Source organism: Protomyctophum parallelum, assembly GCF_964188405.1.
Source record: "Protomyctophum parallelum genome assembly, chromosome: 19".
NCBI classification, from domain to species: Eukaryota; Metazoa; Chordata; class Actinopteri; order Myctophiformes; family Myctophidae; genus Protomyctophum; species Protomyctophum parallelum.
Genome location: NC_139717.1, coordinates 27,506,139 through 27,530,827, shown reverse-complemented (window position 1 = coordinate 27,530,827; position 24,689 = coordinate 27,506,139). Strand labels below are relative to the sequence as shown.

Sequence of the window (24,689 nt, the reverse complement as noted above, 5' to 3'; positions counted from 1 at the left end):
TTACACATAGCTTACATACATACTGTACTCTGTTGTTTAAGGTTATAACTTATATTCTCCTTTATAAATCAAAGCCATTTTCCTACGCACATCAGGGAAGACAGACTCACCCACTTTCTTGGCTCCTGGCAGCCACGAAGCCCCTGTCTGTACCCGTGCAGCTGTGCTTGGTATCTGGGCTGACACGTCTGCTGGCTCTCTGGATCTGTTGTGGCCGTGGTTCCACGATCCACCGAGATGGACATGAGACCTTTTAGAGGGTTCTCAGCCATGGACGCTGCGTTAGGACCCCCGTAAGCAGCTGTGCCTGAAGCGTTGATGTATTATTATGATTCAATATCCTCCCTGTCCAGAGTCCTGTTTCACTGACCGTCAAGGAGACCTGGTTTTGCTTACAGTCCAATACCCTTGTTATCCGACCTTGATCTTGAAGACTCACGACTCATCCACTTTTCCTAGGCAGAAGTATTGTCTAATGAAGGTTCTTTGATGTTCAACCTATGGAACTCGCAGTCTGAACGCATCCTATAGGTGTAATGCAGTCAAAAGTGTAACTTCAGACGGTTAATGATTAACGATTTCAGACATGATTAGTATGCATTTTATGTTGTATTCTTCAAGAGTTCTTCTAACATGCATCATCAGGCCCATGAAGAACACCTGGAGGTCTGTGGTACCCTGGTTTTGGTATTTTTGTTTTTGCCAGGTATCTTGACTAAGACAACTGCTGACAACTTTCCACCGTCAATCCAATGCAGCAGCCTCTTCCTTCCCTCTTTCTCTGCGCATCAGTGTCCGTTCAACACCGATTCCTCTTAAGTTTGACCATCTCTCTCTCTCTCTCTCTCTCTCCTCTTGTTGCCTTATCGGGTGAGGTAATGTGTGGATCTTCAAGTGGTTCTTATCTACCCCGCCTGGTCATCCAGATCCTCCCCTGGATGTTTGACTGCCAAGAGGAGCAGGCAGGCAGGCGGTGGACGGGCAGGCTGGCCTGGGGGAGTACGAGGAGGATTGGAAGGATGTTGAACCAGGGCAGCGAAGGGGCTTGGGAAAGGCTAATGCCTGGTAAGGCATGGATAAAGTGTTGGGATTGAGGGGTTTTGTGGTTGGTTCCAAATCAATCATCACCAAAGAGAGGTGTGGTAGTTTAATGGTGGCATTGGTGGGTGAAACTTTGGGGTGCACGTGATGTTATTGGGGTTTAGCCACATCCTGGAAAGACTCTTAGCGGTTATCACAGTAGCTTAGCCTTGGAAGGTGGGTTTACACATGGGGCAGTGTTGGATTGTACTGGATTGAATATTTTAGAGAATTGTCTAAAATGAATGTTTTAAATTATGTATTTATTCGTTTGATTATTTTTGCATAATTGTTAACATGTTATTGTCTTTTCTGTATTCTCTAACAAAGCGACTCACCACACAAAAACAAAACAAATACACAGAGATAATACTTCAATATATCAAATTTATTCAGACACAAAATTGGTTCTGTATATAATTTTTTAAATTAAAAAAGGATGTGCCATTTCAGTAACTTTGGAATTATTATCAAACACTGCAACAGTGAATATATTTATGTGCTATAAATGTCTGACATTGTTGAAAACAGCATTCCAATCATTTAATCATCAGCGAGTCATAAAAACTAATATTCAGTATGTATACTATCTAATATTTCATCTTGAACTACCTCTTCGTAGTAAAACAAAACGTGGTCCAATTATAATTTTCAGACACAATTACATTACTGTTGGTAAGATTGGCAAAATGATATGCATAGTGCGTCACAATCTGTGCCAAAATTATATGCATAGTGCGTCACAATCTGCAGCAATCTATAATGTTATTTATGTGTCTTTGCTCATTTCTCTGGAGAAAAGCTTTGGCTAAATGGACAAAATATAAATCTCCAAACTTTTCCAAGTATGCATTAAAAATAACTAGGTGTAAGGCACTTACCGTTAACACAATGTTATAAGTGTATATGATAGTAACTCAATCAGTGATTGCCATTTTGAATATTGTAACTCTTTGATTAATTTAGTCCACCTTTGAATTTGCATTGTATTGTTCCTTGATATTTTATCGTAAGTCTTAAACACTGAGTACTGTAGAGGTATATAAACTGATAACAGGGTGTTAAAGAGATGATAAAAAATATCTTCAAAAGTAAAAATCAAACAAGTGCACAATGTAGTTTATGGTGCTTGAAAACGCATGCACACACACACACACACACACACACACACACACACACACACACACACACACACACACACACACACTCTAATTACTAAGATAGTGTGTAGTTAGTTTTAGGTAGCAGATCTCGGTAGCATTTGCTATGCATCCCATGTCTATAATGTATTAAAAACATAATGCATTATTGTGAGCCTCAATTCTACATAATTAAAAAACATACATTTTAATGATTGACTGAAACTCTGAATGAATTCAAGCTGTAGTTTTCTTTTAAAGAGGATTTCTAGGGCCATAATAGTTTCACAAAAACATAATAATAATCACAATAAAAACAACACTACATTCTGAAGGTGCAGAGTAGACTAATCATGTGGCTGTGTGTGTGTGTGTGTGTGTGTGTGTGTGTGTGTGTGTGTGTGTGTGTGTGTGTGTGTGTGTGTGTGTGTGTGTGTGTGTGTGTGTGTGTGTGTGTGTGTGTGTGTGTAGTGGGAAGATGTGTGGCATTATCAGTAAGAGGAATGTCTGAGATGCTGACTATGTTGTCATCACAACAGCACCACCACATCTACCCTGACCTCCCATCTGCAGCTGCTGAGTAAACTATAGAGACTGACTGATTCACAACAAGTGCATGGTGCTGCTGGGTCACACAGCCCAGGAAAACCCCTTCTGAATAATGCTTTTGGACCAGGCTAATACTATCCTCCCATACTCCCATACAAAAAAACATATATTTATTTTTGCCCAATCAATATATCAATGCTGTCGGGTGTTGGTAAATTGTATTTAAACTTTTTATGTTTTTTTTTTTGTTTTTTTTTATGAATGCTCTTACTTAGTACTCTAAGTAGTGAAAATGATTTGTGAACCAGTTTTATAGTGAAAGTGTGTCTGTGGGCTTTAGAAATATGTAACCAATGAAAGTATTAACAAGCGCTTGTAACTAAATAATAACTACTGTACATTGGTTTCATTGGAACACAGGTTATTTTCCCTGTAGTGTAAAGTAATGGTTTTGGAGAAGTTTCCACCCGACAGCGACAATATATTTTCAATCCATGTACCCATCCACTCACCCACCCCTGTTCATCCCTCCATCTATCGATCATCATGCATCAATCTCTACTTCTTCTCCAGTGTCTTGACAAAGTTCTGGATGTCCTCGGCCATTAGCTGAGGCTCTTCCATGGCTGCAAAATGCCCTCCGCGGGCCATAGGTGTGTAGGTCTGTAGTTGATGGTATTTCTGTTTCACCCACGCCTTGGGCATGTGCATGAGCTCTTTGGGAAAGGAGGCGAAGCCAGTGGGAACATATACCGGTATCCTGGGAAGAGAGGACAGGACATAAGTGGTTTAACATGGATACATTTTAATATTGTTATGTTGTTTTTATGTTAATGTTAACTCCTTGACCGCTAGAGGGAGGCAGAGCTCTACCCGAGAAAGTCCCAGACCATTTTGCAACATGGGCTGTCTGTGGTCTGACTTTGTTTTTCTCTGTATATGATGGAGGCGGGGAGTTACTGAGGCCTGGTAACGCTTCGATCACTGTTTTCATCAGTGTTGGATTAATGATTTATTACGTGCCGATCATGCCGATCATGGGATTTTAGCCGTTTTTATGTGGACGCTAGCCTGAGCTAACGTGTTAGGTTTCTGGTCTAGAGGGGGGGTCGCGGCTCAGATTTGCGCACGCCCTGATTGGATCTCATCGATCTGTCCGTCACCCCCGGCCCCTCCTCTCCCCCTAGTGCAGCGCTACGTTACATCATTTGGAGCGACGCCCACCCAGAAGGGTTGACTCCCACTTTTAGACCAGAGCGGCCAATGCGTTCCTCCAGGCTTTCAATTTTTGCACCAACAAAAATGAAAGCCTGGTACCGAGGCTATGTGGACGCTAGCGGTCGTTGCTAAACCAACCACAATAAATCAAATCTCGTTCTCTCAGGCAAGGCTACCTGTGCAAAGGTAAGTTTATCTCGTTCTCTCGTTCTCAATATTCAAATAGTTAAGTGAGTGTGTTCAGTCATAACATAACATAACTACATGTATTTGTAACAAAACAAAACAAAACAAACCAATTGTTTGAGAATTCAGCGAGTTATGATTATTTTAATTGCGGGAGAGACATCCTGCTTCCATAGACATATTGGGCATACATGCATTGTTTTAGGAAGCATGGCTTGACTGGATCAATATTGCGACCATGAAAACACATCACGCCAATGAACATCAGCAGCCAATGAGGTATCTATGTGTATACAGAATATATTTGTAACATTTCTCTCAAAATCCGATTCACTGAACAGCAAATGGATTGGGAACAGTGGGTAGCGAACTTGGCCTGGCGGAGATCTGCACTCTGAGGAGTGCACTCTTCTAGTTTTAACTTTAACTTGGTTGAGCCCCCATTGTTTACAGTACACTTATATTTGTAGTCAATGGTTACCACCATGCATTGAGTTGCTTCCCTCCACTCTTACTTGTTGTGAGGCTGGTTGAGACCCTGCCTGAAGTTCTCCTTGTAGAACCTCATGGAGGAGACGATGCAGCCAGACGTCCAGTAGATCATCACGTTGGTCAGAAGGTCATCCAGAGAGAACTTCCTGCAAACCAGCGCACACACACACACACACACACACCTGCTACAACAACACAGGTACAGCACATCATGGTTGCCGTATTCCAGTGGTTCAATTTCAAGAACCTCCATTACTCTCAGAGTTACAGACCTGTAAGGGTTCTAGAAAACCCTCAAGGAATCCTGAGGGTCCATGAACCACTGCCCTAATAATGATAACCTATCACCTTATCACTATTACCTGTAATAGTGATAATGTACTACCACTACTGTGACGTGACTGTTACTATTGTTACTACTACTTATATTATTTAATATATATTTTGAGATAAAATTCTGTTTGGATGCGAGAATTGATCAAGGTCAGGTTCAGTATTGTTTAGATTTATGCCACTAAATAATTTTGAATTGATTTTTGTTTTTGTTTTACTTTGCCAGTTTGAGCTTAGGTTTTGCTCATATGGCGTGACTGAGTTAATATCTAATCACTGAAGGATAGTGTCAAAGTTCACAACACCTTTGTGGAGGTCAGTGAGAGTCTGTGAATGAGCTACAGTATGTGTGTTGATCCCATTCTTTTAGCCACAGTGACCTCACGCCCTATTATGAGCGAATAGGGAAAAGGAATCGACATCACATGAGTGTAATGGAGGCCCAACTAAAGGTGCTTCTGGTGTGGATCTGACACATTTCCGTGGCTCTATGTTATGCCCGTTCTTAATTTTTCATTTTGCATGTCGCTACTCTGATACTTGACCATGAATTTGCATTAGGACAGAAATATATATCACTCTATACCCAGGGGTTCCCAAACTGTGGTGCGTGCACCCCTTGTGGTGCACGAACGCCTTCTAGGGTGTGTGTGACATGAAAAGGGTAATGGCGGTTTAATGTTGTTATTTAGCACAAACGGCAACATCCGGTAAACCACTGTTGTAAGTATGTATAGAGCAGCTGCGGGAGTATACATGTCTCTCAGTGCAGTGACATTCTGTGATTATCTGCCATAATAATATTGAAAATGTATCATTTTTGGCCAAATGCAACAAGACGGCTGCTCTATACGATCCAGCTCACAATCCATGGCTACACACCTGTGTCTCAAAGAATACAGATGTGTAGGTTTACTGATGTTTGAATCAGATGGCCAAAGCTAACACTCCTTTTTCTACCTGGTCAATCCTCCGTCATCCAGGTTCCTGAAGTCGTGGTCAGTCCAGGTGGAGAACTTCTCCAGGATGTAGGCAGCCAGGCCCACTGGGGAGTCATTTAGACCTCGTCCTGCAAGTAGGTAAAACAATACGCGCATCATGACTTGAGGCTTCTGTAATATGTAGCCAATACCCATCTTTGGTTAAGCATCCTAGTGGTCAGACCGTGTGCATTTTCAGAGATTGTTTGTTCCAGTTTTGATCAATGCGATTAACATAGTATACGTTATGTTCTTATTTATCTGTATCACAATTTAAACTAATTATTGAAGGTTTTAAAGACAGAATAAAAATAAATTTGTATTATATAAATGTATTATCCTTAAAAAAGGATTTTGTATTGCCTCATATCATGGGATCCATAATAACATATCCCAAATCAATCAATCAATCAATCAATCAATCATCCACCGCAACATCGTAATGCTGCTTCACCACTCGTGTAGTCCTTACCAACAGTGTCGGGTTTGGTTGCCTGGATGTGCATGTAGCCAGATTCTTTGACAGGCTCCACCAGCAGTTTGTCCATGAGGGGGTAGAGGCGTTGGATGTCTTGCTCAGTGAAGTCAAACAGGGTAGGGAATCGACGGCCTAGCATGAGGGACAACGTCATGGACAGCCCTGCCTGAGGCGGGGCAAAGTTCACGTGCAGGCCTTTCACTATTCTGGAATGCACATGAAAAAGACATATTTTTTAAATATGGTTAAAAATGTGTTATACTAAACAGCGGTCGTTCAATGTTTGTGGTGATTATAAAAAGGAAAATAGGTGTTGCTATTGCTATAATAATAATAATAATGGATTTTATTTATAACGCATTTTACATTCGTAAGAATCTCAAAGTGCTACAGCAGTGAATAAAAGCTAAAGAAACAACACACCATTAAAAACATCTAAAAGAACAGGAACATTTAAAACATAAGGGCAAGGCTATAAAAATGCTTTGGTAAAAAGGAAAGTTTTGAGTCCTCTCTTAATATATTTTATATTAATATCTCTTAGTGATATTTTTGGTGAAAACTAGACATAGTCATTGCTATAGTATTCAGTCATTTCTTCAACAATTTCATGTGGTCAGGGTCACCAATTTTCTGTTGAGTCACCAATTTCATCCGACCAGGAGAGAGTACTGCTTATAAAGTACTACAATAGAGATTATTTTGCAGCGTGGTTACAACTGTGTGGCGGAAGACTTACTTGGGCTCCAGCTGAGCCATGTTGGTGGTGACCTGCGAACCCCAGTCTCCTCCGTGGGCGTAGAACTGCTGGAAGCCCAAGCGCTTCATCAGCTTGTGAAATACATGTGCTGCACACACCGTGTCAAAACCTGAACACACAGGGAGAATGCACGCTTACCTCTACTAGTAAATGATCTCTGGCTTTGTAATACAATTAGAAATATTGGCATTAACCAGGCACTCACCATGTCATAAACATTGAGCATTTGACCATCACAAAATAAATATCTTTGTTTTCTCAGTGCCAGAAGAAAATAATAAGGATGACATGATTGCATAAATAAATGTATTGTGTGTAATAAATGTAAGTTAGATCTTAGCCTGGCTAACATAAGCTCTGGACTGACTCCAGAGTCTGGGAAGCCTTCTTTGATCTTGTCAACAAATTACAGAGATAACTAGAAAAAGTGCCCTTCTGGGCACAGGTCTCCACCAGGATAGGAATGTAGGACATTGCAGCTTGCCTTCATCTGGTGGTTGGATAAAAGGGCAACAAAAGTAAATTAGAGGTAAAAACACTTTTCGGCCAGTTATAGCGCCATCTTGAGGCTGAGTTGAAATTGTTCATGTGGCATTTCTTCCTCGGCCTAGTGGGAATGTGCGTGCACAATTTCACGGAAATCACGCGATGTGTTCATGATTTGCAGCATTTTGTTTGAAACTGAGCACTCCTGTGAACTTTGGAAGCCAATCTTAACCAATCAGGATGGAGTCTGAGAAATCTGAAAGACCCGTTTCGTTGAATGGCTCTAGAGAGACTGTGTACCAATTTGCGCGATGTTTGGACAAAATCTGTAGGTGTACTGTGCAAAAACTTGTTTTGCACAAAGCGGCCTCCTGGTGGCGCTATAACAGGCCGTTCTGGAAATTTTGGGGCAGAGGTTCATCGTTGGCATCCAGGGAGTGTGTGTGGAAAATTTGGCATCGACCGGGTTAACGGTGCCGGAGATTAGCTGCTCACGGACACACACACGGACGGACACACGGATGGACGGACGGAGTGCAAAACATACTCTCCCCCCATGCCTTCGGCCTGGTGGAGACAATGAAGGGGTTGTGTACTCAGACCTGAGTACTACTGTACTGTCTAAATACTTCCTTAATGTAAACGAAGTCCACACCCACAACACCAGAGGGAGTGCAACAAACCATGTACAACCCAGATTCGGCACAAACAAGGGTCTAAATTATTTTCGCTCCTATGCCACCAAAATGTGGAACACCCTACCAACAGTCATTAAGACATGTGAATCCCTTGACTCCTTCAAAACCGCTCTCAAAGGGCACCTACGGATGGCTGCAATTCGAAACTGGCCTCTGTAAAATCTGAATCCCCCCCCCCCCATTTCCCCTCACTGTATATGTATCTTTTCCCTTTTTGCTTCCTATATGATGAATTCCTGTTGTTCTTTAGCTACATAGAAGTGTCTATTTGTATGTCTCTAAATGTTTTGATGAATTGAACAATGTGGACCCTGTTGTAAACAAGTGTAATGCTTAATTGGGTCGTCCACTCAGTCTTTGTATTGAGTTTGTGCTTGAAATGTACTGTAATTCTGCAAACTGTTATATATATTTGTGTTATATTATTTCAATAAATCAATCAAAACACTACGTACGCACCACCTAACAAAATCATGGACCACCTATTTGTTCTTCTCTAGTGGGGGTGTAGCTAACTGAATGGCAGACCAGTGACATTGCGGATTCAAGTTATATTTGTCATGATCAAATCAAATCAACTAATCAAATAATTCCCGAGCACAGCACGGCTGCAGCTCACCACTCCTTGGCTGCGGCTCACCGCTCCAAGAGATGGGTCAAATACGGAGAACAAATTTCACTGCGATAACGTGTGTGACAAATCGTACGACTTTGACTTTGATGATGCAACGCTTTGTGAACTTGTAGATCTGCAATTATCTTTTTTTTTAAAGACTTTTGAAAGTCTTGATTAGTTTCATCAACTCTTATGCCCTTACACTGTACCACAGAGGACAGAGGTGCATTAGCCCACTCTGGCCAAGACCTACGTTGTAGAGGCTATCATTTGTTTGGGCGGAAGTTGCAGGATTTTAACGGGAGTATCGTCCAAGGAAATTATGAATGAAACAAACAAGTGTTTGTGATTGGTTGGGAAAATATCGTATCCGGGGGAAATACATCTGACGGATGTTCCGGACAATACATCCACCTTACGTTGGGATCAGGCTTTTCTTTTTGCAGATAAGTAAGCCTGGGACCGAGGCTAGCATTAGCCAGGCTAGTTAGATCTCACAATATAGTGTTAGTCTACACATACAGTATACTGTAATGCTTTAAAGGACCTATAACATAAAATTCAACTTTTTCAATTTCTTTTGTGTTTTTGGGGCTCCTATATGTGTTTTCTATCCCCACAAATAACCAATTTTGAACAATCAGGCCTTCATGTCATATGGGTGTTTTAATGGAAATTGCTCTCAGAAACAGCTCGACTGACTTTGGCCTCATCGTGATGTCATCAATGTCACCCTACTTTGTATAATTCCTCCTTTTCTTCAGTCTTCAGTTGCAAATTTGCATTTCCACTTTGTTTACAATGTCCACCATTGTTGATTTTCCAAGCTTGCATGGAATGGAAACAAGCCTGGTTTTATCTAGCATGAGTATTATAATGACTCAAATATTAAATAATCTGCATATCAGCACCCACTCCACCTCAGGACAGTGTGGTACTGCAGCTAAAACTGCTTTCAAAGTCCAGAAAGAATTGACAAGGCCTGGTTATATCAGAGTGGTGATTGAGGCTCAAACCATTAGAAATAACTTTGAGGGACATGGACAATATGGTTATTAAATATTAAAAGCAGTTTTAAAATGCATGTTATTTGCGCTTTAACTGGCCTTGTTAACTGAACCCAACCTGTGAAGAAAACCCCCTCGGCTGACCTTTCTTATGTGGTGCTTCCGAGTAGCCATAGCCTGGTATGGAAGGACATACCACCTCAAACACCGGGCCATCTGGGTCAGATGGCTCCGTTAGCAGTGGGATCATTCCGTAGAAATCATAGAAGGAGCAAGGCCAACCGTGGACCATCATCAGTGGAATGGCCCTGTTCCCCTCTGCGAGGTTCTTGGGTTTCACGTGTATGTAATGTACATCGATGCCTGGGAAGAGATTAGAGAGAGAAAAAATATAATGGATAGTGCACTTTGCTTACATTTATATTTATAGGCCTACCTGCTAAAGGCTCATACAACGCACAAATTCCGGACCCAATTGCAGAGGGCCAAGCAAGACTCAAATTCTCTTACATTTTAAACCATTTGGGATCAAATTCCTAATCCTAGCAGTGTTGATAACATGCTCTATCTTCTAAACTGCACAGAAAGCCTCTACCAACACTGCAACTTTCAAGAAAAGCGATTTTTCCCTGACATACAGTATCAAGTGATGATGTGACCCAGGCCCGGTTTGGCTGTCGGGAGGACCGGGACTATTCCCGGTGGCCTGCCTCCTAGTGGCCTGGCTCCTAGTGGCCAGCAACAAAAAAAATCTCTCCTAAGCTCAGGCCAGGCCAGCCACAGTCAATTTCAATTCAATTCAGGCAGTGTTGCTGCAGCACAACAACATTGTGTGTCTTATGTTAATGGAGGGAAGAAGTTAATAATATAAATAACATCAGATGGTACATTTCTCATGTGAAATTGCTGTAAAGGACCCCAAAGGCCCCCAAAATGTCCCCCAAGGGCCCCCAAAATGTCGGTGCGCGCGCGGTGTGGCCTGCAAGGGCGCCGCGTATAACTCCCGGCCTGATTTGGAGTTCCACTCCGGGCCTGTTGTGACCATATATCCTTTAACCTTTATTAACCCTGGAGCGTTTATTTGTAAAAATATATATTATATTTTTCACCCATGTGCCAGTGGTTCCTGCGCGCCTAAACGCGTCTGTTTGGTTTGACTGCTGCTGCGGATCCTACATCCTACATTATTTAGTAATTTACTTACTAAAGACTATTACTGAGAGTGCAGATTTTATTCTCCTCCTGTGCCTGCTCACCTTCGATCCTGGTTTTGAAGTGTGGGTACTGGTTGAGTTTGTCCACCTGTGTCCTCCAGTCAAAGTCATGTCTCCAGTAAGACACTACCTTCTGCAGATAGGTAGAGTTGAAGCCGTAATTGAACTGGCTGTCTTCCAGGGAGGGTACAGAGCGAGTCTGGTCTATCCTCCAGTACAAGTCCTGAGGGCAAGAGTGGAGTAGAACAGATTGGTCAGCTTGTTCAGCAGAGGAGCATAATTAGGGAAAACCAAACTATACATTTAGGCCTACATGCACACTACATTTACTGTAATACCACAATTACATTACATGAAAATAATTTGATTGAAATTTTAAAATGTGTATATGAATGTGCGCGTGTCATATCCAGACGCATGTTTAGAAGCCCAAAGCACATCCAACAAAGCGTTTGCATGTCCAAATAATAAAAGAATGAATAGAAAGATTGGTGAAAACAACACTGTCTTAATCGGTTTTGCTCACCCCAATTATGGAAACAGATAACTGTGTTTATATCACCATTTCAATAACCAGATTGGGATGAAAGAAATGTCATAATTGGTGTTTATTAAACACACACGTTGTTAGCACTATTTCCTCTCATTCTCCGGCGTGACCAGTGTAATTGAATTTGAACAAAACGCCACCAATAACACTGGTTCTAACCTCTAGTTCTTCATCGCTGGTTGTGACCTTGAAGGGGCGGATGGTGAGGTCATCTCCGTCATCAGAGAGGACATCAGAGCCTACACCCCACCAGCCATCCTCGATCTTCAGAACCTGCTTCCTGCTTCTCTGAACTAGATAGAAGAGCAGCCCTCCTATCCCCACGGCAGCCAGCACCTCAATAAACATGGTGCCCCGGTCTGCATGGAGGGGATGTGAGAGAGAGGAGAAATAAAAGGTGTTGGGAAGGAAGGAGAATGGGGTGAGTTAATTCTTCCTAAACAGTGAAAATTAGAATGAAATTGTTGACCGACCTAAAACGAAAATCCACGCAAACTAGTTAGTGAAGTAGTGAATTTCCCAGCATGCTATAACCACCTGACAGGATAACCATATTAACCCTGGCATCCCTATTTTGGGAAACTTTAAACTCCCTTTCCCCTTTCAAAAATAGCAGATCTCCAAACTCACATATCGTGAAGTTTGAACTTCTGTTATTATTTTCCACCTCTCCATCAACTTTGCATCCCTTCACCCAAACCCCCATAAATGTATGGGCATTGGGGCAACTCGAATAAATTATTTCCCAATTGTCCCATGTCTCTGCAACTCAAAAAATTATTTCAATCTGGAAGAGGATGATTTCATTAAGATTCTGAATTCCATTGGACTGGATTAACAAAGTGCATGTGTTGTTGTGGCAGCTCTAAATATCCCAGTATGCTATAACCACCTGACAGGATTAGGTAAAGAATGGACTGGGCAATGCCCCACAGTCACAACTCCTGAGAGCAGAAATGCTGCATGACAAAGCTGTTCTCTTTCACGTTTACCACAACTAATCTATGTATTGTTCTTTTGTCATTTTCTGCACTTTTTCTTTACCACTTGTCTAGAGTAGACCCTCATACATATAGTAAACTGGGCCTAAGTTAGCCCTGCACTTGGTCCTGTCTTTAGTTTGTTTCCCTCGACACAAAATAGTGTGCTTAAACAGCTTTTCAGACTTAATTCAAAATTCAGTACATAACAGCAAACAGTCCATTGCTTTTGTTAACTTTTATATCCTATCAATGTAGGCCTATAATGTAAGATGAATGGACTAATTTAAATTAGACTAATTTAAATTAGTCCACTGCTATAAAAAAAAAGCCCCATCAGTGATCCAGAGTTCCAGACAAAACAACCCTTTCTGGAACAGACAGCACACTGAGAAAGCATAAACAATCCATCCTATTGTACATACCGCCCCCTACTGCCCTCATTACCTAACTGCACATGACTCACGAACATTATTATAGCCTAGCTCTGGTCCAAGTCCATAGCCTTAATGCCGTCGTTGCATTAACGGCATTACTCCAGTAAGGATATGGACCACTGACCAGAGCTAGTTAATAGTTATAGAGCTATACAAGTGAAGAACACGAGTTAATGTGAATAGAATGCGAATGCGTTTGAGATGGGTAACTGAACTTAATCAATCAATCAAACAATTGCTTTTCACTGTTTGGAATTTACAAATTATTATGAATGGTTTCAAATGCTGACAGCGTGAGAGACGCACGTGTAGACCATGGACCTATTACCTATAGTTATAAACGCATGGACCGCAGTCCGCAGGAAAACATTTGCTCAATGACACATAGCCTTATTCACGCACGCAATCAATCATCCCCTGATCAAGTTGCAACACATAGTTCCAGTTTCTACTATTATCGAGGAAGCGAAAATGAAACTAAAGGGTATGAGCTCAACGTTGTGCAAAATGTAAAGTAATTCGTAAAGTTATTTTAATTACCTTTTTGTTGTTAACTTGTCTCGCTAGGTAGAGCAAGGGCAGCGACAGCAGGACAGGACCAATGTCCATCCGTGCCAGATAGCGCCGCGGCTCAGTGAATAGAGTTGACTGGACAGGTTCCATTACAAAACGTAATTTCCTCTCTTGCTTTACGGTACTAACGGTTGCCAGGCTTGTTCCAACATAGTAGCTCAGTGGTTTTCAACCCTTTTCTTATCAAGGCCCATTATTTATTCAGCATTTGAGCCACGGACCACCATTTGATTACATTTAGCCTCTGCGACCCAAACCTTAAAATATTTTGTTGTCGTTGGATAAGATTTTGTCCACATTCCATGCTGTATTGATGTTGGTATCCGTACCAATAGGAGAGATAACAGGCAACACAAATAACAATTCTACATTCTCTAATATATATTGATATATATTATTGAGACTTGTAAATTAACTAATGCAGATATTTAACTTGAGTAAAAATGAAACCAAGGTTTTCAAGAGGGGTAGTGTCAAAATTCGTTTTTAAACAAGTGCACACAAGGTGGTGAATGTGCATTGTCATAGTAAAAGCATTAGCTAATAGCATTTCTCTACTGTATACAGTATCAGTCAGAACCATAGAAATTATCCCCCCCCCCCCCTGGAATTTGGACATTCAGCTCTTAACAGCTGAATGCCGATGGGGAATGCATGTGCTACAAAGTAATTAGGACATGTAGCCAACAAAACTGGCATCCATCTACAGTAAATAGAAATACAGTACACCACATCCTTCAGAGCCATCACTGGTTTCACATTGGCATCCGTGTGGGGATAAATAACTTTTATTGGACATTTACAGTTATTTTTAGTAGACAAAATGGCAACATGGGACCTATCAACAAGTTGGTATGAAAATCCATTCAATCCTGCTTCTTGTATGTGCCACCACCATGGTCTGTGATACCACATTTCTCCTTGCATGTATTCTCAAAAATTGTTAAAAAAAAAGGATATAAATTTTAAACCAATGTGATCATGTATACAGAAATTGGAAAATACATGCATCTTTCCCTTCCATTGTTGTTCAAGTCCACCTTAAAACAGAAAATTAATGCAAGCTCTTATAAAGAACTGTAGGAGTTCAATCTGTATGCTAAGCAGCAGCAACACTTTGCACCACTATTTCCACCCCAGATTCTTTGAGCTCCTGACATTTCCACATCTTTAGCCTATCCCCAGGCGTCCTGGTTGCCCACACTGATGTTGCTAGTGCTACTAGTACAGTTAGGGATGTTAATTAAAATGTCAGAAAAAGATTTAAAAAACATGTGACTGTCCATTTAACATGAATAGGACATCTTAATTAAATGTGTCACAAAAATGACATCTTGTGGGGGAAAGAAAAAAAAACACAAAAATCACATCCCTGACAATACTGAATCAGCATAGGTTGCTGGGCAGACTCCCATCCACAACTCTTCCATTCCTTGTCTCTCCGACTCCCGCCTCCGATCCATTTTGTGTCTCAACAACAGTTTTCAATCTCAGTCCAGGTGTTGTAGAAGACCAGACCCAGAACCTTTCAGTCTGTCTCCATGTCACCTTGATGCGTCTCCTTGGACACCATGAGCCTCATAAGTTTGCCGTGGAGTTTCTCGATCTTCTTTACATCTTGTGCCTGGTCTGTCTTGTACTGTAAACACTGAAGGAACAGATGGACAATACACACACACACACACACACACACACGGGGTAAGTGCCATGCACAGTACAGTGTAACAGGTGGAAAAGAAAAGCAACCGTTTCTCATAACTTGGTAACATCATGTAGACCGGGGGTCCTCACAGTAACTACAGTGATGGAGTCTGCCAAATCTTTGTGTTATGGGGAACATTAGCCGAAAACAGCCGATCATCTAACAGCTAACAATTAATTTGCAAGCTTGTAGATCGGATATTGCAAGCTTGTAGATCGGATAGTATAGACTACAGGGGGGAAAAAGAGCAGAAGTACAAAGCCAGTCAAGTTGACTAAATATTGTGAATTTAAAATGTTGACAGTCTGAAAATACACATTAGCGAATATCCAAAGAATGTCAAAGTGACTTGTTTGACATAATATGTCAACCCCCTTAGCTGAGGTGATGAAGCAGCTAGGGTTCCCCACAAAATGGTATTATTTGTGCTGCAGATTGAACATTTTCATAGATTACATATATGGCTTTATAGACTATCCAAAGATAATGTTCACATATTATACCAAAACGTTCGTAATTATAGCCATACATAGTATTTATAATGATGAATCCATCAGATCTTTTTTTATTAGGATTATATGGCCATAATTTATTGTGCTTGTTTTTTAAGGGGATATTTGGCTTATTTCTCTCACGAGAGTTGGCAACACTGCACACCGCTTATAACACGACACACTACTAGTAGTTGAACATACGTAAAGAAGAATTATCGAAAAATAACCCAAGCTCACAACACGCCGCGATTCACGCAACATGAGCTTTGGATATTTGCTCATTCTTTTTAAGATTTCGCATATAATGACGTTCCCAAAACTGGGACGCTGTGTTTTAAACCGAGTGTTTTTTACGTGTGCTCACTACTGTGGATTTAAAAACACTTACCACGGCATCGTCGGTTACTTTGATACACAGGTTTCCATCGCAGTGTCTGTACTTCATAACCACTCTGACCTGAAACAAGGAAAACAATCGGCTAAGTCTTGAAGTGATTGAAAACTCTGGGGTTTCATATCACAAATGTGTGGTCAGTCAGTGCCATTAGCCGACAGGCTAGCCCACTAGCACGACTCACAGGGGGAAACCGTGTCGTCTTACCTTCATAGGATCTGTCAAATACAGTTTTTCGGCTGCACGAGCGAACTCCTCCCAAGTCTGATAGTAAGGCATGATCCCAGTTAAACAGTGAAATGTTATTCTTATGTGTTTTATATATTTGTTATTGTAGAAAAATCTGTTCCTCTGGGTCGCTAAGTTCGGAACACCACATCAGCAGCAGCATGAAGCCAGCCAATCAACGTTAAGACACGACAACTGGGAACCACATCCGGATCACGTTTTCAAAATAAAGCTTTCTGAAGCAATGTCATTTAGCGTGTATCTCGCTGCTTCAGCGAACCTAACCTCGCATCACCGTCCAGACTTTACAGCGAACCTATTTTGAATAAATAACGGAAATAAATACATCCTATTAAGTGGGAGTAAATGAGTAATGCATTATAAAAACCCATCTAATGGAGTGGAAATGTCATTATTTGACAATACAATTTACGTGCTATACATTTTTATTTCAAAAGATATTAACTTTTGTGGAAGACACTTTTGTGGAAGACCCGGACATAAAAACTCAAATATAAATACACTGTGGATCCTGGACATACTCTATGATCCTGGATCCCATGGTGGGAGAACCTTATTATACCGCCCTCTGTCGGCTGTGTGCGGACACACACGCACAGTCTCTTGAACTGATTGATTGATTGAAGTATTTATTAACAGAGAATTACAGTACATTTCAAGCACAACTCAATACAAAACTGTTAACTGTGGACAGTGGACGACACCATAAAGCATTACACTCGTCCACCATTTTTTATTTCAACATTTAGAGATGTACAAAATTACAAATATACACAATTCTATATAGCCAAAAAAAGGAAATCATCATAGACGAGGTAAAAAGGAGGGGGGTGGGGGGGGCAGTTTCGAATTGCAGCCGTCCATAGGTGCTCTTTGAGAGTGGTTTTGAAGGAGTAAAGGAATTCGCATGTCTTAATGACTGGTAGGGCGTTCCACATTTTGGTGGCATAGGAGCGGAATGAATTTAGTCCCTTGTTTGTTGTTGTGTTGCATACGGTTTGTTGAACCATTGCAAGATGCTGTACTGTAGTTTGTTTTGGGAAGTCTGGAGCCTTGTTTTAAGGGCTTTTCAGGTGCTGTACGTATTCCTACAGTGTAGGAATCTTGTTCTTTGGTTGACTTTTTTGATTACGTTGGTGGCCATCATACCTAGGTATATGTAATTTCATCTTTTCGTGTGATAATATTGTCTTCCCAGTTGTAAAGATAGTTTGTTATCAGCGAGCCAGGTGCAGAGTTCAGAGGTGAGGACCTTTTCAACCTGCAGTTTGGACTATCTGGACTCGGGGTGATGGAACACACAGCTGTCCAAAATCTCCATGTCCAATTGGGTTGAAATCTGGTCACTGACTGTGAATATTCACGTAATTTTCATACTCATACCATTCAGTGACCCCTCGTGCCCTGTGGAAGGGGGCTGCATTGTCATCCTGGAAGAGACCGCTATCAGAATAGAAATGATATACGATAAAGGTGATCACTCAGAATAACTAAACTTTGTTTTGAGTTGCAGTGACCATGACCCTTAAGCAAGGGACGACAAGTGGACCAAAAGCATGCCAGAAATAATCTCTTCAGTTTAACAGAGCCACTAAAGGGGTCAAGCATTCATGCCTGTTTGTTGTTCTGGTGTAGCTACCAGGTGATCTGGTATGGGTCGTGGGGGAAAATTAGGTTCCACCAGAGAGCTCCAGACCATTAGTAACTTCCTCCTGGGGGAACCCGAGGCGTTCCAAGACCTTTCTGATCACAACCTGCATTGATTTTCAGCCACCTGTGGAATAGTTGGCTTTATGTTTTTGGCACTATGTGGCACTAATACAAGAGCATCACAGCCATCAAATGTGAGCTTAAACTAGAATTTCTATTTATCTATGGAATCTACTACATGTCTTTCCCATAGATCGCAATTCAGATGTCACTTTAATTTCTGTTCTAGGTCTGCAACCTTTTTGACATGAAGTGCCATGTTTTTAACTTCTTGATAGTGTGCCATATCAACATTACATGATCTAATACACCACATCAAAATAACATTTCCAACTGATTTTGATTGTCCATAGGCCTATCAATAACAACCTTTTTTAATATTTAATGATATTCTTTCCCATTAGCTATTGGACATTGTAATGATCATAGACTCTGAGTTGACGGGGAAATAGGGTAGTGGTCCGGTCACCGGTGTTCTATCAAAAAGGCAAAAGCAGATATATATATATATATAATTATTGTTTTTACGTGTGTGTGTGTGTGTGTGTGTGTGTGTATGTGTGAGCGTGCGTGCGTGCGTGCGTGTGTGTGTGTGTGTGAGTGTGTGTTTGTGTGTGAGCGTGCACAGTCGTGTGCTTAGTTAGTTAGCTTAGTTTTAAGTGTTGCTTGTGGAAAACTCAGACATGAGGTATTTCATGGCTTTCACAGCAGATGGCAGTAGGTGTTCAGGATTGTATTTTCATCCTTAATTGGGACGTAAACTTTCAACCTGGTGTCCTATTTTCAGCAAACATTTTCTAAAAGATAAATAGATTAAACAAAAATGAAGAATAGCAGACGTACAAGCTCACAGTGTGTCGACTATTTTAGCTATTGGTCACATTACAAATTATATATGGCTTAAGTGGTTGAATTAAATATTTAATTGAACAAATTAGATTTGAACCTGTGAATCCCATAACAAATCACTCTCTGAATTAGGTTAACCTTGATTCAGAGAGCTTTGAATATGACAAGGCAAGACAAGTCATATTCAAAGCCCCATAAGATATCACACAACATCACAATATACAGAATGAAATCATGCCATGTTCGTGTGTCAGTCTGACACACGAACACATGTACACATGTGTATATGCTATCGAAAGGACACCACACAAATCGCATAAAGTGAGGCAACTTGGCTTTGTATACTGTCTGACATATTATACTAAAACCACAAGGGGCGCACACACACACACACACACACACACACACACACACACACACACACACACACACACACACACACACACACACACACACACACACACACACACACACAGCAGTGTGTATCAGACGGCTGGTGCCATGAACCACTCACATATAGCCTGACAGTCTCCTGTGACCACAGTGACATCACTGGTATGTTGGTTTCTTGCTGACATATAGATTAAAGCCTGAATGATGGCCAGGGTTGTCCTCTTCCGGATTTAACTCTCTCTGTCTCTGTCTCTCTCTCTTACACACACACACACACACACACACACACACACACACACACACACACACACACACACACACACACACACACACACACACACACACACACACACACACACACACACACACACATACCTCCTTAGGAAATCACAAGATTGTGTCACGGGCCACCTGTGACAGGACATCAGCTTCTGAGTGGTGTTCCGCACCAGCTTGTCTGTAAAGTAAGGCTGTATACACTTTCACTGTACTGACATGAATGAAAACCCCTTTTTTTGTGTGCTTGAAAGATGTACATGTGCAGTGCCTCGCTTGCATGTTGATTACATCAGAACTCGGATGCATGTTTTTGCCAATAGTCAATGCAAAGACGCAGGAATTGGTTTTGACAACAGCAAGCACAATAACAGTTTTAACAACAATATGCAAACAATATAAATTATCAGCCAGAGCCCATACAGGAGAAGGCCTATATTAGTTCCAGACAGTGTTGTGTTTAAAATGTAAAAGGTACTGTAAGAAAGTAGACGGTAGACCCGCGCACACGACGTGCATGCATGTGTTTTTATTTTGTATTTTGTAATGCTTTTGCAGTCTTTTGCGGTTGTGTGGTGGCTGGCCCACCACACAATAATGCATATAGAGGGAAACACTGGCATTGTCTATAATGTCAAATAAATATCAAATATAATATGGCATTGGTGACACTATGGAGGCACGTGGCTCTCTGTAAAAATTGTAGACAGTCTCACTTTACAGAATCCCCTCACTGGTTTCTTCGACTATGCATGCACCCCATGGTACCACAGCACCTCAAAGGTCCTAAAAACAAGGCTCCACACATCCCAAAACAAATAGTCAGGCTTCTACTTGGCCTAACTCCCAGAACCCACCTCACCCCGCTCATTTTGATAGGTTGTTTATTGTTTTTTGAATGGATCCCCATTAGCTGACGCCGTGGCGACAGCTAGTCTTCCTGGGGTCCATATAAAATACATACAAAAAATACATACGGTAATTACAAATACATTCAACGAAGGTAAATTCATGAAAATACATAACAATTTATTCTATAAAATTAATTGCAACATAATGAGAATAACATTATGGTCACGTGGTCAGCTGTAGCAAGTGTTCCTTTAAAGCATATTTGAAAGATAATTTATGTTGTGTTATATTAATGTGAGGTGGTAACATGTTCCAAAATGATATTGATCGATACATAACTGTTTGTTTAAGGAGGTTCGTTTTTGGAGCAGGGAGTGATAAATGACCGAGGCTTGCAATTCTGGTGTTATGATTATGTCTGTCACTCGATTTTAATAACTGTTTGAAAAAGTAATCTGGTGTTTGATTAGAAATTGTGTTTCTAACAAACATGAGGACACTACAATGGAGTTTGTTTTTGACAGATAACCAGGACAGGCGTTTATGCATATATTCAATATTTGTGCGAGTAGAACAATGAAGTGCCAGTCTAGCAGCTCGGTTCTGAACAAGTTGTAGTTTGTTCAGGTCTGCTTGTAAAGCACGTAAAACACTCCTTGGACTAAAAATGGCCATAGCCGTCATCACAAATGTGATGAAGTCAGCACATTTGGGCATAATTGGACAAGTGGCTATGGCCAAACTAGGGGGGTCTATGGCCAAACTAGGGGTCAAACTAAGGGGTTTTCGTGATTCTGAATCCATTCAAAGCATTAGTTTTGCACGAAAAACACTCCTTCGGCTTAAAAAGGCCATAGCTGTCATCACAAACGTGATGAGGTCAGCACATTTGGCCATATTTGGGCAAGTGTCTATGGCTGAATTTAGCCCAACGAGTTTGGCCATAGACCCCCTAGTTTGGCCATATATGCCCAAATGTGTTGACCTCATCACATTTGTGAATCAATCAATCAATCAATCAATCAAATTAATCAATGGTCTCATCACTCATGGTATTCCATCCTACTACAGGCAAGGTTTCAGTGATCTTGCACAGACTTTATCATCACAGAATTAACTAGATAAAGTGCCCCTTGGGCAGCACACCAGGGCAGGCAAGGTTGTGGCCTCCTGGTGGTGCTATAATAGGCCAATGTGAAAAGGGTGCCATTTCTTCAATTGGATGATTTGAGGCATTTTGTTCCAAAAATGTGTTTTGCAAAAATCTACCTGTTGGTGGCGCTACAACAGGCCAATGTGAAAAGGATGGGATGGCCTAGCCCTAGTAGAAAAGTCTGTGAAAGATTTCACGTAAATTGCATGCTGCAACCTGGAGGAGTAATATAAAAAAATGTGTTATACAAAAGTCGGCCTCCTGGTGGCGCTATAACAGGCCGTTCTGGAAAAATTGGGGCAGAGGTTCATCGTTGGCATCCAGGGAGTGTGTGTGCAAAATGTGGCATCGCTGGTGCCGGAGATTAGCTGTTAACAGATGGACGGACACACACACACACACACACACACACACACACACACACACACACACACACACACACACACACACTGAGGGACGGAGTGCAAAACATACTCTCTCCCCATGCCTTAAATTCAGCCTGGTGGAGACAAAAATCATACCACCCCCATTCAATCAATATGTGGTAGTTTACATTGAACCAAAGGTCAAAGGTCAAATTTTTACTTATTTTAATCTCTCTCTGTTTTCTGTGTGTGTGTGTGTGTGTGTGTGTGTGTGTGTGTGTGTGTGTGTGTGTGTGTGTGTGTGTGACTGTGTGTGTGACTGTGTGTGTGACTGTGACTGTGTGTGTGTGTGTGTGTGTGTGTGTGTGTGTGTGTGTGTGTGTGTGTGTGTGTGTGTGTGTGTGTGTGTGTGTGTGTGTGTGTGTGTGTGTGAGACACTGTGACTGTGTGCGTGTGTGTGTGTGTGTGTGTCACCAAACAAGTGAGATCCATCAGATCAGTTGTCAGGGGCAACTTGTCGGCTACTACGTCTCTCTCTCTTCTCTCTCTCTCTCTCTCTCTCTCTCTCTCTCTCTCTCTCTCTCTTACGTCCCACACGTTCCTCTCGTTGCGTCAATGAATGTAGAATCCTGCAGGCAGCAGCCAGCAAGCAGCAGCACCACCAGCAGCAGAACGGGCAACCTAGCGGCACGTTGCCGCGTCAAAAACCACCGGGAGGACCCCAACAACACAGGAACGTTACGTTTTGGTCAAATATCTTTCCCCAAATAAATAAAACGTCAGTTGCGGCGACGACGCGATGCACTAGATCATGTAGGATACGACATTTTTTCCCTTTTCTTTTTAAACTTTCTACTGGATAGCCTACAAACTGAGCCTTCTCGTCAAACCCAAACGGCGTCCCATTGATATTCTTGCAGCCTAATCAAGCGGCGAACTTTTTTCTGAACTGCAGAACAAGGCGCTTGTCGTCTGTGTTCAAAGGAGTCTGCGATATATTTGCGTGACACCACTTCATCATGAGGTAAGACACCTAAAACTGCTCTTCTTAATTTGATAAGAACAGCGCACACTTGATTGCAGTAACGTGATGTGTTAACGTGGGGCTCAAGGCAGGCAGCACTTTCTGCCAGAGAGCTGCGCTACTTTGTTTCAACGGGCCCAACGGGGGGTAGAGCATACCCCAAGTTAGGGCGTTTATTTAACGCGCTTCTTATGTAATGTAGACAGTAGACTACTGACTGACTGACTGTCTAATCAATGGTGCATGCATCCACAGCGGTTTGTATTGCAGTTGCCCACCGCAGTGATCTGTCTTGTCTTGCTTGCAGTGCGAAATGTTATACCTTCGTGCACGGTGCACACTGCACAGTAAAGGGACCGAGAATGTTCAGTTTCGAATACTGACGATTTCAGTGTACCGTATAAAAGAAAAAGCCTGTCAGTGACACTCTTTTATTGTAATTCAATGATGGCGATGCAAGTGAATTAACTGACATGTCTTAAACTCCGCAGATTTTTACATAAAGCTGTATAGGCTACTGCAAGGCAAAAGTTACTGCATGACTGTCATGATAATCATCATGGCAGTCATGTTCCAGGGCTAGGACTTATGTAGCCTAAAATTAGACTCTCGATTCTGACATTTTAGTCTTTAATCTTAGGCTAGGATTTATGCATCATACTCGCATTTCTGACAATATCTAGCTACTTCTACTGCATAAGAGAGATTATCTTTTAGCCCCACCGATTACATGATGGCAGCATAAAGTATCATCATGCCATGTAATAATTCAAACACATCCCTTTGGACCAGAATACTTTCTATCCTTTCCTCGATGCCCCCCAGAGTGGCCCAGACAGTACTCAAAAGAAGCAGTTGCTGTACTTTTGGCAGGCTTTTCGATGGCATGAACAATGGGGGTGGTGTTAGCCACTAAATGCTTCCCTATTCACTTAATTATAAAGACACACACACACACACACACACACACACACACACACACACACACACACACACACACACACACACACACACACACACACACACACACACACACGAGCAGTTGCTCATGGATATTATGCGAAATGCCCATCAGTAAATGGGTTGTTTATAGTCATGTGGTTGTTAAAAGCTCATGCACCCTTGAGACAGCATGCCATGTGTCACAGGTGTATACATGTCGGACCACACCTCTAATACAAATGCTGACATGACTTAACTTCACTGTTAAGGAAGCAGTAATCTGAGCAGAACGTTGGTATCAGGCGATATAGGATACTGGGCAGACACTGGGTTGGATATCCAGCCTAAATTGTTCCAGTCTAAGCACACTATACTGGCAGTTGATTAAAATTAACTTGTTAAAGGAAATTATGTATTACTAGAAAAAGTGCCCTTCCGGGCACAGGTCTCCACCAGGTTATCCACAGATCCGTGCAGTTAGAGGTAAAAACACTTTTCGGCCAGTTATAG

At 41.6% G+C, this 24,689-nt stretch overlaps 3 protein-coding genes across 3 annotated transcripts in view; 1 reads left to right on the top strand and 2 right to left on the bottom strand.

The window, feature by feature from the left end:
* Positions 1-2,603: 2,603 nt before the first annotated feature.
* Positions 2,604-13,855, bottom strand: ephx1 (epoxide hydrolase 1, microsomal (xenobiotic)). The gene is made up of 9 exons (XM_083789934.1): positions 13,744-13,855; positions 11,946-12,145; positions 11,279-11,459; positions 10,167-10,385; positions 7,195-7,324; positions 6,450-6,661; positions 5,958-6,066; positions 4,688-4,810; positions 2,604-3,528 (listed from the first exon to the last, which is right to left on the bottom strand). Exons 2-9 carry the CDS (start codon positions 12,132-12,134, stop codon positions 3,327-3,329), a joined length of 1,365 nt encoding a protein of 454 aa, XP_083646060.1. The 5' UTR covers positions 12,135-12,145; positions 13,744-13,855; the 3' UTR covers positions 2,604-3,326.
* Positions 13,856-14,548: 693 nt separating this feature from the next.
* srp9 (signal recognition particle 9) lies at positions 14,549-16,760 on the bottom strand. The gene is made up of 3 exons (XM_083789922.1): positions 16,574-16,760; positions 16,361-16,429; positions 14,549-15,424 (listed from the first exon to the last, which is right to left on the bottom strand). Exons 1-3 carry the CDS (start codon positions 16,643-16,645, stop codon positions 15,305-15,307), a joined length of 261 nt encoding a protein of 86 aa, XP_083646048.1. The 5' UTR covers positions 16,646-16,760; the 3' UTR covers positions 14,549-15,304.
* A 6,107-nt stretch (positions 16,761-22,867) lies between these two features.
* enah (ENAH actin regulator) overlaps positions 22,868-24,689 on the top strand; it is a 137,394-nt gene continuing 135,572 nt past the window's right edge. The window contains exon 1 of the mRNA XM_083790381.1: positions 22,868-23,237. Within this exon, the coding sequence (XP_083646507.1) occupies positions 23,233-23,237 (5 nt within the window). The 5' untranslated portion in view covers positions 22,868-23,232. The remainder of the gene's footprint in view (positions 23,238-24,689) is intronic.